Source organism: Berghia stephanieae, chromosome 1 (assembly GCF_034508935.2).
Source record: "Berghia stephanieae isolate SIO BIC M18660-M18661 chromosome 1, UCSD_Bste_1.3, whole genome shotgun sequence".
Taxonomy (NCBI): domain Eukaryota; kingdom Metazoa; phylum Mollusca; class Gastropoda; order Nudibranchia; family Aeolidiidae; genus Berghia; species Berghia stephanieae.
In genome coordinates, this window is record NC_088360.1 from 4,869,797 (window position 1) to 4,884,796 (window position 15,000).

At 36.5% G+C, this 15,000-nt stretch overlaps 1 protein-coding gene across 1 annotated transcript in view; it reads left to right on the forward strand.

Annotated features, from left to right (window-relative positions):
* The window catches only part of LOC144963528 (QRFP-like peptide receptor), a gene marked incomplete in the record, with an annotated part of 118,812 nt that overhangs the window by 81,945 nt on the left and 21,867 nt on the right, over positions 1-15,000 (forward strand). Inside the window, 1 exon segment of the mRNA XM_078897601.1 lies at positions 365-439. Within this exon segment, the coding sequence (XP_078753727.1) occupies positions 365-439 (75 nt within the window).

Genomic DNA, 15,000 nt, shown 5'->3' on the forward strand with positions numbered 1-15,000 from the left:
TTCTTTTCTATCTATATTTCTGTCACTATAAGATAAGAAAACCTTTAGCTTTTAAACAGGAAATAATGAGCTTATATCCATTAAATATTCTTTAACACGCGCTTTCCAAGTCGACTGCAACACTTGACACATAGAAGGAGCCATGCCACCTGTAAGAAACCACTCTGTTACCGGCTAGGTACTTATTTCAACCTGAGTGTGGTGAGATAATTTGATTAAGGAATCTTCTATAATAACAATTATAGGTCGCTCACAAATGGGTCTTAAACTAACTGTTTGAAGACTTAGCGTGTTCTACTTTTCCTTCCATACCAGATACTATGCCATTCGCCACCCTATCCGTGCTAAGTACATGTGTACTATTGGACGAGCGTGGCGAGTCACGTGCATCCTATGGACGCTGTCCCTTATCCTGGCTATACCGACCTTATTCCAACGGGTGAGTAACTATACCATTACCTTTCATTAACTCTCTCCTTACCAGCCATTTTCAGGGTTTTCACCAAAACGTCACACCCAACTAACACAAAAATACATTTTTCATCACTCAAATACAATAGCAGTAACGTTCTTGCGATACATAATTTCTTTAGAAAAAGTTGCCTTACAACACACTGTTCATTTACTTTAAATTTTATGATGTACAAAAGAAATTTGAATAAGAAAAATGTTGGTTGTGTCGTAACGGATGTGTTGGTAAGGAGAGGTTTAACCAGTTAACTGCGGTACCCTGGAAACACACGTATTAAAAAATTTAGCCAAAAAACTCGTCCTTCAAATATCGATTTATTTAAGTCAACCTCACCAATGCAGATACAATGCCAGTAAACACAAGGTACTCATTTTACACATTAGTCCGGTGAGAAAATGTGAATAAAAAGCCTTTTCCAATGAGAACTCAAATATGCGCCACTCCAGAGTTGGACTCGACCCTTGGACCTTCCGATCCGAAGACGAGTGGCATATCAAGAGACCACATAATCATACAAACTAAGCTGTTTACAACCATCTTTGCTCAATTCCAATCATATGGAACAACCTACCCTTGGGTATCAAGTTATTTACCAATATTAAAACCTTTTATAATGAACTGTCTGGACCCCTGTCATAATCCTCGTTAAGTGTTGGATTATAAGTATGATGGTACTTTGTGAGACAAAGTAGGACTGTCGCCAGACTATAGGAAAGAGAGGGTGAAAGAGAAAGAGGTGGATGAGGTATTGAGGAGGAAGTGGGAAAGAAGAAGAGTCACCCAGCAGTGAATAGGTAGCTGAGTCTGTTAGATTTGACGGAAAGGACTTTGAGTTAGACTAGCGTCCTATCCATAGGATAGCAAGCAATTTTTATTGTCCTTTTCACACTATAGAAACCGGGATAGTCTCCGGCTCCGTGGACCCAAAGGCTCTGAAGGACTCCAATTTTCACATCAAGTCCACATCGACGTAATACCCTTGTGACGTGGAAGGACACCAATACAGATGATATAACTTGGAATTTGTCATGAGGAATTTTGAAAGAATTTAGAGCTGGTAAACCTCATTATATCATTCCTTTCGGATAAATTTATTTTACGTCTGAATAGTCAAGAAAACTTGAATAGTCTTAATCATTAAAAAAACAACTCTATTAACCAGTTCATTAGCGTGCTCTGAAAAACTCGTATTTGGCCACGAAACTCTTCCTTCAAATATCTCCTTTAAATGACTCCCGTCCTGCCAAAAACTCTCAAACCTTAGACTTTGCAAAGTCCCAGGTTTGAGAGTTTTTTCCAAGATGAGAGTCATTTTTATCGATCGATATTTGAAGGGACAAGTATTCTGGCCAAATTTTTAAATACGAGTTTTACCAGAATAAGCAGTTAACAGGTTAAGCATTTCACATGAAAGCACTAATATGCTATCTAAGCAAATGATTGGGCGGAAATAGATCAAGGAACCTACCTTATGTTTTCTACGAAAAGAAAATAAATAACAACTAAATTGATTGACTTCTAATCTTTATCTTCTTCATCTTCCACTGCATGATGATACAAGCAATAATAAACATGCTGATTTTGTATTCGAAAATTATTTTTGTTTGTTTTCCGTCCTTATATTAGCACGAAAAAGGCGCGGTTAATGACAATGATAATGCTGATATGATGTCGATGATATTGATGATGATGGTTGCTAACATTATCATCAGCATCATCGTCATCATCATCATCATCATCATCATCATCATCATCATCATCATCATCATCATCATTATCATTATCATCCTCCTCCTCCTCCTCCTCATCATCATCATCATCATCATCATCATCATCATCATCATCATCATCATCAGTAGTAGTAGTAGTAGTAGTAGTAGTAGTAGTAGTAGTAGTAGTAGTAGTAGTAGTAGTAGTAGTAGTAGTAGTAGTAGTAATCAAGTTGTCTCGGACGTCGGGGATTGACTCTCTGAATTTATTTTTATTTATATAAAACACTCGCTTTTGCTTCTTTCTCTGTCATCATTTTTTTCTCTTTTCTTTTACCCTTTCCAGGAGTAATGATTCTTTTCTTAACAACCTTCATCTCTTGTAAGAGAGTAAGCTTATGCAAGAAATTTAGCAAGAGTTTTGATAAAAAACATGACAATAAAACACGGCAAATATTAGAAGGAACCATGGTGGTAGCTGCAGGAGATTGCATTTATTCTCGGCTGTGTCCACAAAACACTGTCGTTGCAACTCAGGGGATACGTAAAAAAACTCAGCGGATATCAGCAACAGATTGATGCTATTTCTGGTTGTTATACATAAAATGCGGTCATTTATCAAAGTACTTTTATGTCATGGTTTGATAGTAATATTCGAGAAAATCCTTGTCGTTTTTAATATACAAGTTGTGTATGATTCGCTCTTACTTGAAAGAGGCAGGTTTTGAATATTAATGTGGGATGTCAAAATCAATAGGAGGAGTGGTCAGAAAGGATTGTGGGATAGTTTACAGTAGGGGATAAAACAGAGTGTTTCTATTCTATTCTACCTTTTGATTCTATTCGACTTAACATGAGAGGCACACGTTAAACCTTTTGTGCTCACCATATATTTCCATTTACGGACTTTGAAATACTCCACGTATACTGAAAATGGTTACTTAGGCAAAATGACTTTACATTCGGATTGATTTTACGGATTTGGAATTTATGAAACTGATTGAATTATGACCATGCTTTTTGATTTGGATTTGGAATTTATCACAACAAATAAAGCAGTAAGAAATGAAACTTGGAATCTGGACTTTTATTTGAATGTCTTGATGTTGTACATTCAATTATCAGCATCGGCCCTTGAACTATCTAGTCATTATTAACGCCTACAACACAATGCAAAGGAATAATATAACCTTCTACCAAAAAGCAACTACGCCACACTCTTACAATTTTCACCAATATTCGCTCTAACGTCCCACAACGCCATTATGTCGGGGTCAACGTGAACGTAATCGCAGGTATGATAACCGGATACAATTATAGGCTCATTTTAATATTGTTGTAATGGAGAATATTTTGTGTTGGTTTGAGAGTATTTCCAATACCTACACTGAGACCATAACAAATTGGGTTATTCGACCTGCAAATAAGTATACGTTGGTTGGGTTAAATCGGACCTAGCAAACTGAATTTAGCATTAAATTTATAAAAAATAGGAACTAACAATGTTTTTGTTTTGTTTTTGGGTTTGTTTTTTTTGTGTGTTATTTTTTTGCAATGAAAGAAATCGTTTTTATTCTCTACAAATTAGTGTCAAGTTTTACATTTATTAAATTGCTGGTATAGGCAGGACATCATTAAAGAAGCAAAATAATGCATCTCTACGAAGCCCTTGTACTACCAATACTGCTCTACATCTGTGGTACATAAGTATTAACAAAAAAGAATTTAGACAGTCTAGACGCCCTACACAGAAAACAACTCCGTCGAGTCAGAGTTGTGATATGGCCAGACAAGATTAGTAACCAAGATCTCTAGGACCGTAGCAGTGTACGCCCTGTCAGTGATAGAATAAAACAACAAATATGGAAACTTCTTGGCAACACTCTCCGAAGAGACCATAGCATACCGTCCCAGACATCAACGAAGGAATACTTCAATCCGGGGAAGAAATACCGCCGACGAACATCAACGTCTCTACCAACAACACTAAATGTCGACCTGCAGACATAACATCCTCAGACTCTGCTCCAATCATCACCAGGATAATTTATATCATTACAGCTACACACACAAAAACTACTCCATCAAAACTAAAGACATTCCTCCCACCAAATCCAAGCATCAGTAACACACTTTATGGTCACCTGGAACAACTACAAAAGACATCTAACTTCTACATCATGGCACAAGACCGAAGGGCTAGAGCTCAGGTGGTCGCTGGTTCGGATAAGTAAGAAAACTAAAGACGGAACAGGATCTGCTCGCTCTTAAAACGTTGGCACAAGACAAGGATAGATGGAAAAATATAACATAAGGAATCCAACTAGCAGAGGACTTGCTGACAACCGCATATTTCACGGCAAGCATCCCTGAGACTTCGTAGCCAAGATCATTCATTCATTTACATGTATTTTGTCGTTAACTTCACGTACTATCGTAAGTAGTATTAGGTGATTTAAGTGTATTTTAAATAATTTATATGAATTTTATAAAAACAACTAGAAAAAATTAGTGGCCTTGGGATAAATCATGATCTTAGCCCTAGTATGTAAAATTTATCACTTCTAGGCACTGTGTCGAAACTTTTTATTTTGCTGATTGGATACTATGTGGAACTTATCGCTTTGGATATTATGGATAATCAAAGACGATTTGTGGCTATAATAAATACAATTTCCATCACAGAGTGTATCGACACATAATAGCCGATGAGTCACAACCATCACATCGATGATACAGCTCTCTTGGTGAAAACTGGCAAATTACCAATGGCATCATCTATTATATTATACTAATGGAGCTAATATCACGTGATTGTGTGCAATACAAATAATGATTAAAAGAAATGGAGAAACACATTTTGAAATAGTCGTGGATGTATTGAAAGGTGTACGTGGACATATAAAATGTCATATCATCTAACAGGCGTAATATATCGTCCTTTATATTAAGTAATTGTTGCTGTTGGCTATGAACCCATTGTAAAGCGTTTTTAGCACGGTTATTGGATAATGCGCTGTTTAATTCTCAAGTTAGTAGTCGAGTATTGCGCCCTAGATTTTTAAGTAACCGGGGAATCGCTTATATAAATAAGTAGAGAAATTTTTAATGGAAAGAATTTTGCTCGACGTAAAAGGGTTAATGGGCACTTCACCTAATCCCTCTATCTTTTCTCCCATCTCTTTTTCAACTGCCCCCATTTCCGCAAACCCATCCACTCCATCTAGTAAATGTTTTAACCTTGTCGTCTCTTCTACAATTATTGCTGCTTTAACGGGCCTCAAGAGCGCATCCTGTCCAATTATGGTTGTCTATAAAACGGTGGAGAAAGCAATCAAGGAGGGGCTTTGGCATGAAGAGGACTCGCCGACAGTGCTAGAGGCTTAATGTCCGGTGATATGAAGGCTGGGATTGCGTGAAAAATTCTTGGGGAACTCTTGTCTTTTAGAAGTAGCGAAGCTTTCTATTCGTTTTGCTTTTTTCAAACATCTTACTCTCTTTTTTATATACTTCTTATGTATATAATATATATCCTTTTGTTTCAAATATATGTTTTCAAAACAGTGCCGCAATATCCACTAAACGTGCTCAAAGCGTTTTACAAGGAGTCCCTGATCAACAACTACACGTAACAAGTAGAACGAAACATGAATGACACCTGTTACGCGATATTATTATACTTGTATTCTAACAGAGACAACGCTGTTAACGACCGGGTACTCATTTTAAACCTGAGTACGGTGATAGAACGTGAGTAAGGAGTCTTTTCCAAGGACTCAACTATGCGTCGAGCGAGGCTCGAACCCAGGATTTTCCGATCCAAAAGCGAGTGTCATACCACAAGACCACATAGCCGCACAAGAAGACTTTAGGAAATATCATTTGAGTGTGTCTCATCATTTCTGTTTTACAACTGATATATAAACGATCGTTTTAAGCCCGATTTTAACTTATTTTTCATTCTATGCATTATTGATCAAAGAATTGATAGAAAGATTAAGACGACAAAAAAAGTCATTCCTCTTTATCTTTCTTCAATATGCTAGAACGTCCATTCTAAAGTTGGATCGGAGCATTGATTTTAGTATGGCTATTTGGTCTAGGGGGTGTGGGGGGGGGGGGGGCGAAGTGGCCGAGTAGTTAAGGCATTGCACTATGACCCGGTTGATCCCGGGTTCGAGCCCTGCTTCAGGCACTTTTGTTATTTTTCCTTTGGGCAATATTATCAATCCCCAATTTGTTCACTTGGACAACATGGGTGATCCCTGGTGACATCTGACATCTTGTTTGATGAATTATCTATATTCCTTCGTGGAATGCCTGGGCGACGATATCTTATGATGTCGTGGAGGAAAGGCATAATGTTTTTTTTTAAATTTTAGTCTAGTGTTATGATAACTCGCCTTCAGATCGGAAGGTCCAAGGTTCGGGTACCCACTCAATGCAGCGCATAGTTAGGTCCTTTGAAAAACTCTATAATCACATTCGTCCACCGCACTCAGCTGTAAAATAAGTACCTGGCCGTTAACAGTGTTGCTTCTGTTGGAAAAAAATTGTAATACTGCCAAAGAGGTGTCTTGTGTCGTCCTACATGTTCAGTGTTGCTGTTGGCTAGGGACCCCTTGAATAACGCTTTCTGCACGTGTAGTTGATGTTGGGCTATATAAGTCCTTAAATTATAATTTTAGAATAAGTTGAAAACAAAAGGATACTGGCATATTCAATCAAAGAATCCCTGTGTAATGTTGATTGTCGGTGTGTATTTCTGTCTTTGTGTGTGTGAAAGTGGGTATGTACCCTTTGTGTTTTATATATGTTGTGCGAGAAAAAAAACCCGGAAAAAGTATGACGCTGGTTCATTGCAAAGTAGAAATCAGAACCATCCGAAATTTTAAAAGATACGAGAAGAGAACAAAACCTTTGTTAATACTTGACAAATTTAATTTAAAATCCTCTATGAAATATATGCTAATTTTTCCAAGATCGTTCAAAAATTATGATATCAAAAGTTTCCAAACTTGTGTATTACTGTGTATTAGAATTTGCTAGAAATCCACATGATAAGATTGTTTACAGTCAAACAAAATCAGAGATTTCACTGATTAGATTTTATCACGAAAGCAATAGGTTTATCAAAATAAAGCATAGACGGTCTAGATAGACTCTGCAGAGATAGACAAGATTGCATTCCATTGACACTTAAACCACAAAAGTGAACACATAAAATCATGTAACTGTTAGAAATCTTTTAAAAATTACTTTCTTTTGTTTCACTTTATTCCTATCGGTCATTTTTTTACAACAAAAGGGGACAAAATACCGCTCTAGTAATATTAAACAGTCTTACTTTTAATAGAAAATTACATTCAATTTATTTCTAAAGACGAGAGGCCTCCATTGAATCCTGGCTTGAATCTAATGGGCTACCATGACGTGCGTACCCAAGATTTACGCAAGTAGCCAAAGGGAATAGGCTTCAACGGTCTGATGTCACGTCCGCCCAGCAACGAGCAGCTTGGTTCTAAACAAAGAAAATCGGTACTTTTTATTCTTCATGATGGCTAGAACTTTTTCATTTGTCATGTGATCAGAATGTATAAAAGTCAAAACATGATCAGATTTATAATGTTTTCTTTCTCTGGATACACTTTTATGCTCGTCGGAGAAGTATTTCATAAGGGCGTCCGCCATTATTCCGATAGTTTAGAACCAGTTATTAAGTTATTATGCGTCATTACGAAGGAAGTGACGTCACGACTGTTAAACCCAATTATTAGGATAGTCATTTCTCGTCAAACCAGACACGAATATTAATCGTTGTCCCTACAAGTGCTGACAGTCGATTAGAGATGATTTAATAGGAGAGAAGACCACGATTTGTTCTCGTTACAACACTTTCAAATACGTGAATTATTGATACTGAGCTTCAAACTCTACCGTTCTCTGAAAAAAAAAACATATTGAATTTTTGGCCTGAAAACGTGTTTCAAATATCCATTGATTAAAATGATGCTCTTCTTGTCAAAATCTCTCAAACCCGGGTATTTGCGAAGTCCCAGGTTTGACAGTCTTTGACTGATAAGCGTCCGTGTTCGATATTTGAGAATGAGTTCTCTGGCCAAAATGTTTAATGCGTGTTTGTAGGCAGAACTCTAGTTTGGCTGAATTTTTTTTTTCCTCCGATGGATGTCACTCCTTAAACCCTCTCTTTTATTTTAAGCAAAATGAACTTTTGATCCTTGAGACTTGACGTCATCGGCCCTTGTTCGTAAAAGTAGGTAGATTAATTAGTAGGTACGCGACTATGTGGTCATGTGTTATGACACTCGCTTTCGGATCGGAGCCTCCTGAGTTCGCGCCTTGCTAGTTGAGTCCTTGGAAAAGGCTTTTTACTCACATTCTCTCACCGTACTCAGGTGTAAAATGTGTACCTGGCCGTGACAGGGTTGTCTCTGTCGGAAAAAAATGGTAATATTTCGTTCTACATGTTACGTCCTGCTGTTGGACAGGGATCCTTGTAAAGCGCATTAAGCATGTTTAGTGGATATTGCGCTATATAAGTGCTCAAATCTTTTAAACAATAAATTAATGTTATGAAATACAAAAAATGAGTTTATTACAAACGTGGAACGATTCCGACGTGTAATGTACAGTCTGGTCTCATCCGGCATAATAATGGGTAGTGGTGACGTGTCATATTTGAAATGATGATGACGATGAAAATGATGGCAAAGATGAAAAGTAAGTGGAGCAGAGACTTGTGTTGATAACAGCTAGCGTTGAGAATATGACCATTAACCCTCTCCCTACCAACCATAGGAAAATCGTCACATTCGTTACGATTCAAACCAACACTTTTATTGTTCTGATTCTTTTGTACATCTCAAAATTTTAAGAATAAGTCTTGTATTATAGCCATGAACACTTGACACTCTGTTGTAGAGCTCATTTTGCTGAACAATATTGTGTATAGAATGTACTTGTTGGTTTTCTATGTGAGTCAAAAAATTATATTTTTAAAATGTTGGATGGGTGTGAAATTTCGGGGACAATTCTGTAAATGGCTGGTAAGGAGAGAGTTAAGCTTAACTGCTGGCTTACAAACTTAGCGGTGTTTGTGTGTTGAACTCATGACCTCAAGCAATCGGGGGATCGGTTTAAGATAGACACTACGCTTGTTACCACTTTTTAAAGAAATTGGAGTTGTGGATGGTGTCGAATGTAGAGCCACACTCTCACGGCCAGGCGGAGTTGTCGTAACAGTAGGGTCGTAGCCCCCATCGCCGCGAAATCTATTGCACTTTTCTACAACTTCATTTCTTGTTATTATCACGAAGACTGTTGAGTGGACAGAGGGGTCCGACAAAAATCTATTTTTCACTCGTGGTCGATCTCTGTCCCTTTGCGTGTGAAGCGAGTGCTTTACCAACTGAGCTATCGGACCCCGGGCAATAGTTATAATAATAATAATAATAATAATAATAATAATAATAATAATAATAATAATAATAATAATAATAATAATAATAATAATAATAATAATAATGGTGATGATGATGATGATGATAATGATGATGATGATGGATGATGATGATGATGATATTGATGATGATACTGATGATGATGATGATGACCCAGTCTTCGAAGGAGAGGAAGATGGAGACGATGTCAACACAGTGTTTACAATCTCTACAATTAGAAAACATCTACGAGCTATTGACCCCGGAGTCATCGCTAGAGAATCCGCTAAAGATGACGCCATATCCGTTGTCATGAGAATCACGAGTCGTAAATGGTCTAAATTTATCTAAAAACGGACAAACATTGTTCAAGATACAGGACACGCTGTCAACGTCTAATAGATGTGTTTACTCTACGAATCAAGAATCGTAATTCTTAAGAGCTTGCCCATGACGTCCTCAATACCCTCCACCACGGTCATTTCGGCATTCAACGCATGAAACAATTAGCGCGAACGATCATATATTGGCCAGGCATTGATTCTGACATTGTCAATACATGTCATGGATGTGTGTTTCGTGTGCAGAACATCAAAATAACCCACCAAAGCAGCCAAATCACCCATGGATAACCCCAGAATCACCGTGGAGTCAAGTACACATCGATCAAGCAGTGAATTTTATGGGCAATAACTGGTTAGTAATGGTCGACGCCTACTCAAATTATCCATGAATTCATGCAACCAGTTCGACGTCAGCGAAAGCAACAACTGGTCTTCTGCCAGAGGATTTCGCTCACTTCAGCTATCCTCACGCAATGGTGTTGGACAACGCAGTATGCTTCACTTCTGAAGAATTTCAGACATAGTGTAGGGAGAGGGGAATCAAACATCTCACTGGAGCTTCCTATCATCCCGCTACAAACGGTGCCGCAGAACGACTTGTGGGAAGTTTTTAAAAGGCTTTGAGATAATCATCTTTTCCTCCAAGACAGGCCTTGCAACAATTACTTATGCAATATCGTCGCACGCCTTTAGCTTCTGGTTCGTCACCGAGTGAATTGCTTCATGGACGTCAAATTCGTACATTGATCTATAAACTTCGCCCATTATCCACCTCGAATTCCAACTCACGTATAGAAAAAACGCGTTATTAGTTGGGACACACATTTAATTCGTTAATTTGGTACTCGAAAGGACGGAGAGGCGAAATGGATTCCCGCTACTGTCACCAAAGTGTTGGGACCCCGTTATGTCATGTATTAACTCTCCAGAGAGAGACGGAACAACTTGGAAGCGTCATATTGAACAAATAAGACCCTGTTACAACCTTCCTCGCCTAAACGTACCTGCTTCAGCAAATGATATCATACCATACTAATCCTATCGGTGATTATTGTCAACGTTCATTCATCATCGTATGCAGCTTCCCTCGGAGCAGAATTGAGTCGTGAATCGGATCGTGTCCAACTCAGAAGATCATGTCGTAACAGAAAATGCCCCGATCGACTTTAGCCTTCAAAACTCTGAACGCTTCTCAGGCTAAAGGGGAGGAGTTATGGACTTATACATCCAGTTATGCTAGGAAAGAGTTGCTCCCCCTTGTTATTAGCTATCTGACTTTAGTTGCAGCTTAACTCACTCAACCATAACACCGACTATATCTGTGGTTTACCGGGGTTTCTTTTACCTCATGCCTATTTATACATTTTTCTGAGACAAATTATAGGCGTAGTACCAAAGCTACGAATGTTTTTAATTTTTACATGTTAATAGTACCGGTAGTTGAACAAAAATATCTCTGCACATGCTCAATTTTAATACATTTTTTCCAATTTTGATAAGAGCAAAAATCTCTAGGAGTTAATTAGTAATTATTCATTGTATATACCCTAACTTATACCCAGTATTAAATTGTTCTCTCATATTTAATAATAATAATAATAATAATAATAATAATAATAATAATAATAATAATAATAATAATAATAATAATGATAATAATAATAATGATAATAATAATAATAATAATAATAATAATGATGATAATAATAATAATAATAATAATAATAATAATAATAATAATAATAATAATAATAATAATAATATATAATAAATAATGAAAATAATAATAATGAAAATAATAATAATAATAATAATAATAATAATAATAATAATAATAATAATAATAATAATAATAATAATAATAATAATAATAATAATAATAATAACAATAATAATAATAATAATAATAATAATAATGATAATAATAATAATGCCGATGATAATGATGATTGCAATCGTGATGCCTTTGCTACAGAGGATCTTACCACAAAGATCGCATGGCGTAATCCACGGTAATGATTTAACGACTTCACAATACTGCCTGCCGTACTCCAGAAAAACACGTTTTTAAAATCTTGGCCAGAAAATTTGTCCTGCAAATATTATTCAATAAAATTACCCAAATCTTTTCAAAAACCGCTCAATCCTTCAACAACCGGCGGAAGTCTCAGGTTTGAGAGTTTTCGACAAGATGAGGATCATTTTTATCGAACGCTATTTGAAGGAAGAGTTTTCTGGCCAAATTTTTTTTTAACGTGCTGTTTTTCTTTTAGAATACGGCATAATAGTGGCAATCGGAGGTCACCAATGACGTCATGGATATTGTCTCAGCAATGAGTTAATAGTACAGAATAATGGATTCGATTTCCGAGAGGCAATTATTTGTACGACAAACACGGTTATGATGATGATGATGATGATGATGATGATGATGATGATGATGATGATGATGATGATTGTAACAGAAAAAGAGATAATCATGATGATGATGATGATAATAATAATAATAATAATAATAATAATAATAATAATAATAATAATAATAATAATAATAATAATAATAATAATAATAATAATAATAATAATAATAATAAATATGTCTCAAGTGTATATCATATTCAGCAATCAATATGTTTTTTTTTCAGTCAAGATCTCTCTACTATGAGGACTGACATATTATGTTTACTGTTTGTGATCCCAATAATATCGATTGTAAACACGCCTGATCAGGGCCTATTGATTATTATAAGTGTATCATTAAAATCATGGAAAGAATGTATCCAAAATTCAAGTCCCATTAAAATTTCAATTAGACCTCTAGGAAAAATCGCATGACTTTGGCAGACCTTTGAACATTTTTTTTTCATGAAAAGAATCCCAGTTCAAATAGTTCATTCGTATAGATGGAACGAAATTGACGCCAGTCAGCTCTGTTTTTAGACAGCCATGTTAATGATGAGTTCTCACTAAATTATATCAATCAGATTATAAACGTTTAAGGTTACATACAGTTTTGTGTGTTGATATGTTAAATTTGGCTGGCTATTGTTGTGATCATTTTACCTAAACGCATAGCATCAATACATTTTGCCAATAGAAAACATAAATTAACTCGGATTTCCAATTAACAAATTAATTAAAATGTAGTAAAATCAATGGGAGGGCGAAAATGAGACTCGTTGGGTGAGCGATACGGTGTCTCGTCTTGCTTGTCACAAACGTCAAGTGGTGTTGAACGTGGTGAGTTGCCGAATGGGTGACAGTGGCCATGGAAAATCCTGGTACCGAATTTGTTTCCTTGACTAAAACACTTAGCACACATTGCCCCACTTGGCTCATTTGAGAACGAGTACCAGCTATAGGCAGTGAAGGATATTGTAAGAAAGTAAGTAAGAAAAAAACACCACTTGGTAAGTCTTTTCCAAGCACCGTGGGCACGGAATAGGGCAAATTCCTCCAAAGTTACGATATGTGGTGCTGTGATTTTTTACACGCGGGCGTATATTTTAAGTGACGTTACGAATTTTGAATATCGATATTGCTAGACCAAACAGTTTTCTCACAATGCCGAATTCCTTTGATATTTTCATCGTTTGTAATAAAATATGACTCAAACTTTAAAATGTTTATAATAATGGTGTGCTAACTCACTTTCTCGTGTGGAAAATATGCATAACAAAGTTGCATTCAGTGGCCTAGCTTAGCAAATAATTTTGGGTTGTTTCTAATAGTGTAACACTAGATATAAATAGTACTTAACATTGTTGGCAAAAAGCTCACAGCGTTTATAATTTAATTTATCTCTTCCCTGGTGGACAACGGACATACAATATATTGGACAACACAAGCAGCCCTTTAGGTGCTTATACGCTTTTTGGACAAAGACATTGGTGTAAAAAACCAGAGGGGTGGGGGTGGGGATCCTCCAAATCTTTACGCCCGTCTTCCATAAGGCGAGTAGAAATGCCTTTCACAAAGACAAAATCCCCAAACAACTGCTGAGCATGACAACTTATAATGGTCACACAAGACATGTCACGAAAACCCACTGGTCACCCATTGAGCACCACACATGTTTGCCATTCTTGAATTATGTTCACTGGGGAGTGAGGGGGAGTACTTTTGAATGTGATGATATCAAATGTCACGGAATCTTAACTTCTTTAATACCAGATTGACCGAAGAGCTAGAGCTCAGGTGGTCGCTGGTTCGGATAAGTAAGTAATACCAGATTCCATGTAAGTTTTGTACAGTATAACATTTAAAAGAAACCGCAGTTTTCAAATACAAGAGGTGCATAATAAAAATGACATAATTATTAATTTGACCTCTCCACTCTGAGTTTCTGGTTGCGGGCAATCTATTAATAATGTTATGTTACTATTCTCCGTATGCCACGAAAAAGAATTCTGCGCTTCGCCTCTCTGGAAAAATACTTGTAAATTTTCCTCATTGTGACAAATTTGCATGTTAAATCCATATTGCTCTCCGTTTTTTTATGAATGTAAATCACAACAGGAAGTTACGTCTCTGGTTTTCAACCATTAAAATATAACAATTATTTATCTCAAATGTGTATAAAGTGTACAATTTGCTTTGTCATTTTAAATTCAGGGTGGCAATGTTAGTGAGTCGTGCAAATGAATCTCATGAAAAGTAAACCCCTAGTCAAGCCTGTGGGGAATTCAGTGATCGTAATCACAACAGAATTCACTGTATATACTATTGTTAATGTAAACCATCCAAAAGTTCACTCATCCCAGATGCTTTGTTTTATTTTTAAAATCCCAAAGTATGCTACTGTAACCAATTTATATAAAATCGGCTTAATGTCACTACCAATTCTAATGTTCGAGCCAATTATCATTAAAATCTATCAGAAGGTTGTGAAAACATCCACGTCAACGCGTGCGCACTGGTCGTGGAACGGAATATCCTTACAATTTCTTTAGAAAAATGAGTGGAGTAGGCACTTTTATTCATAATACCAAGAAACCGAGTGAGTAGAAAACTGT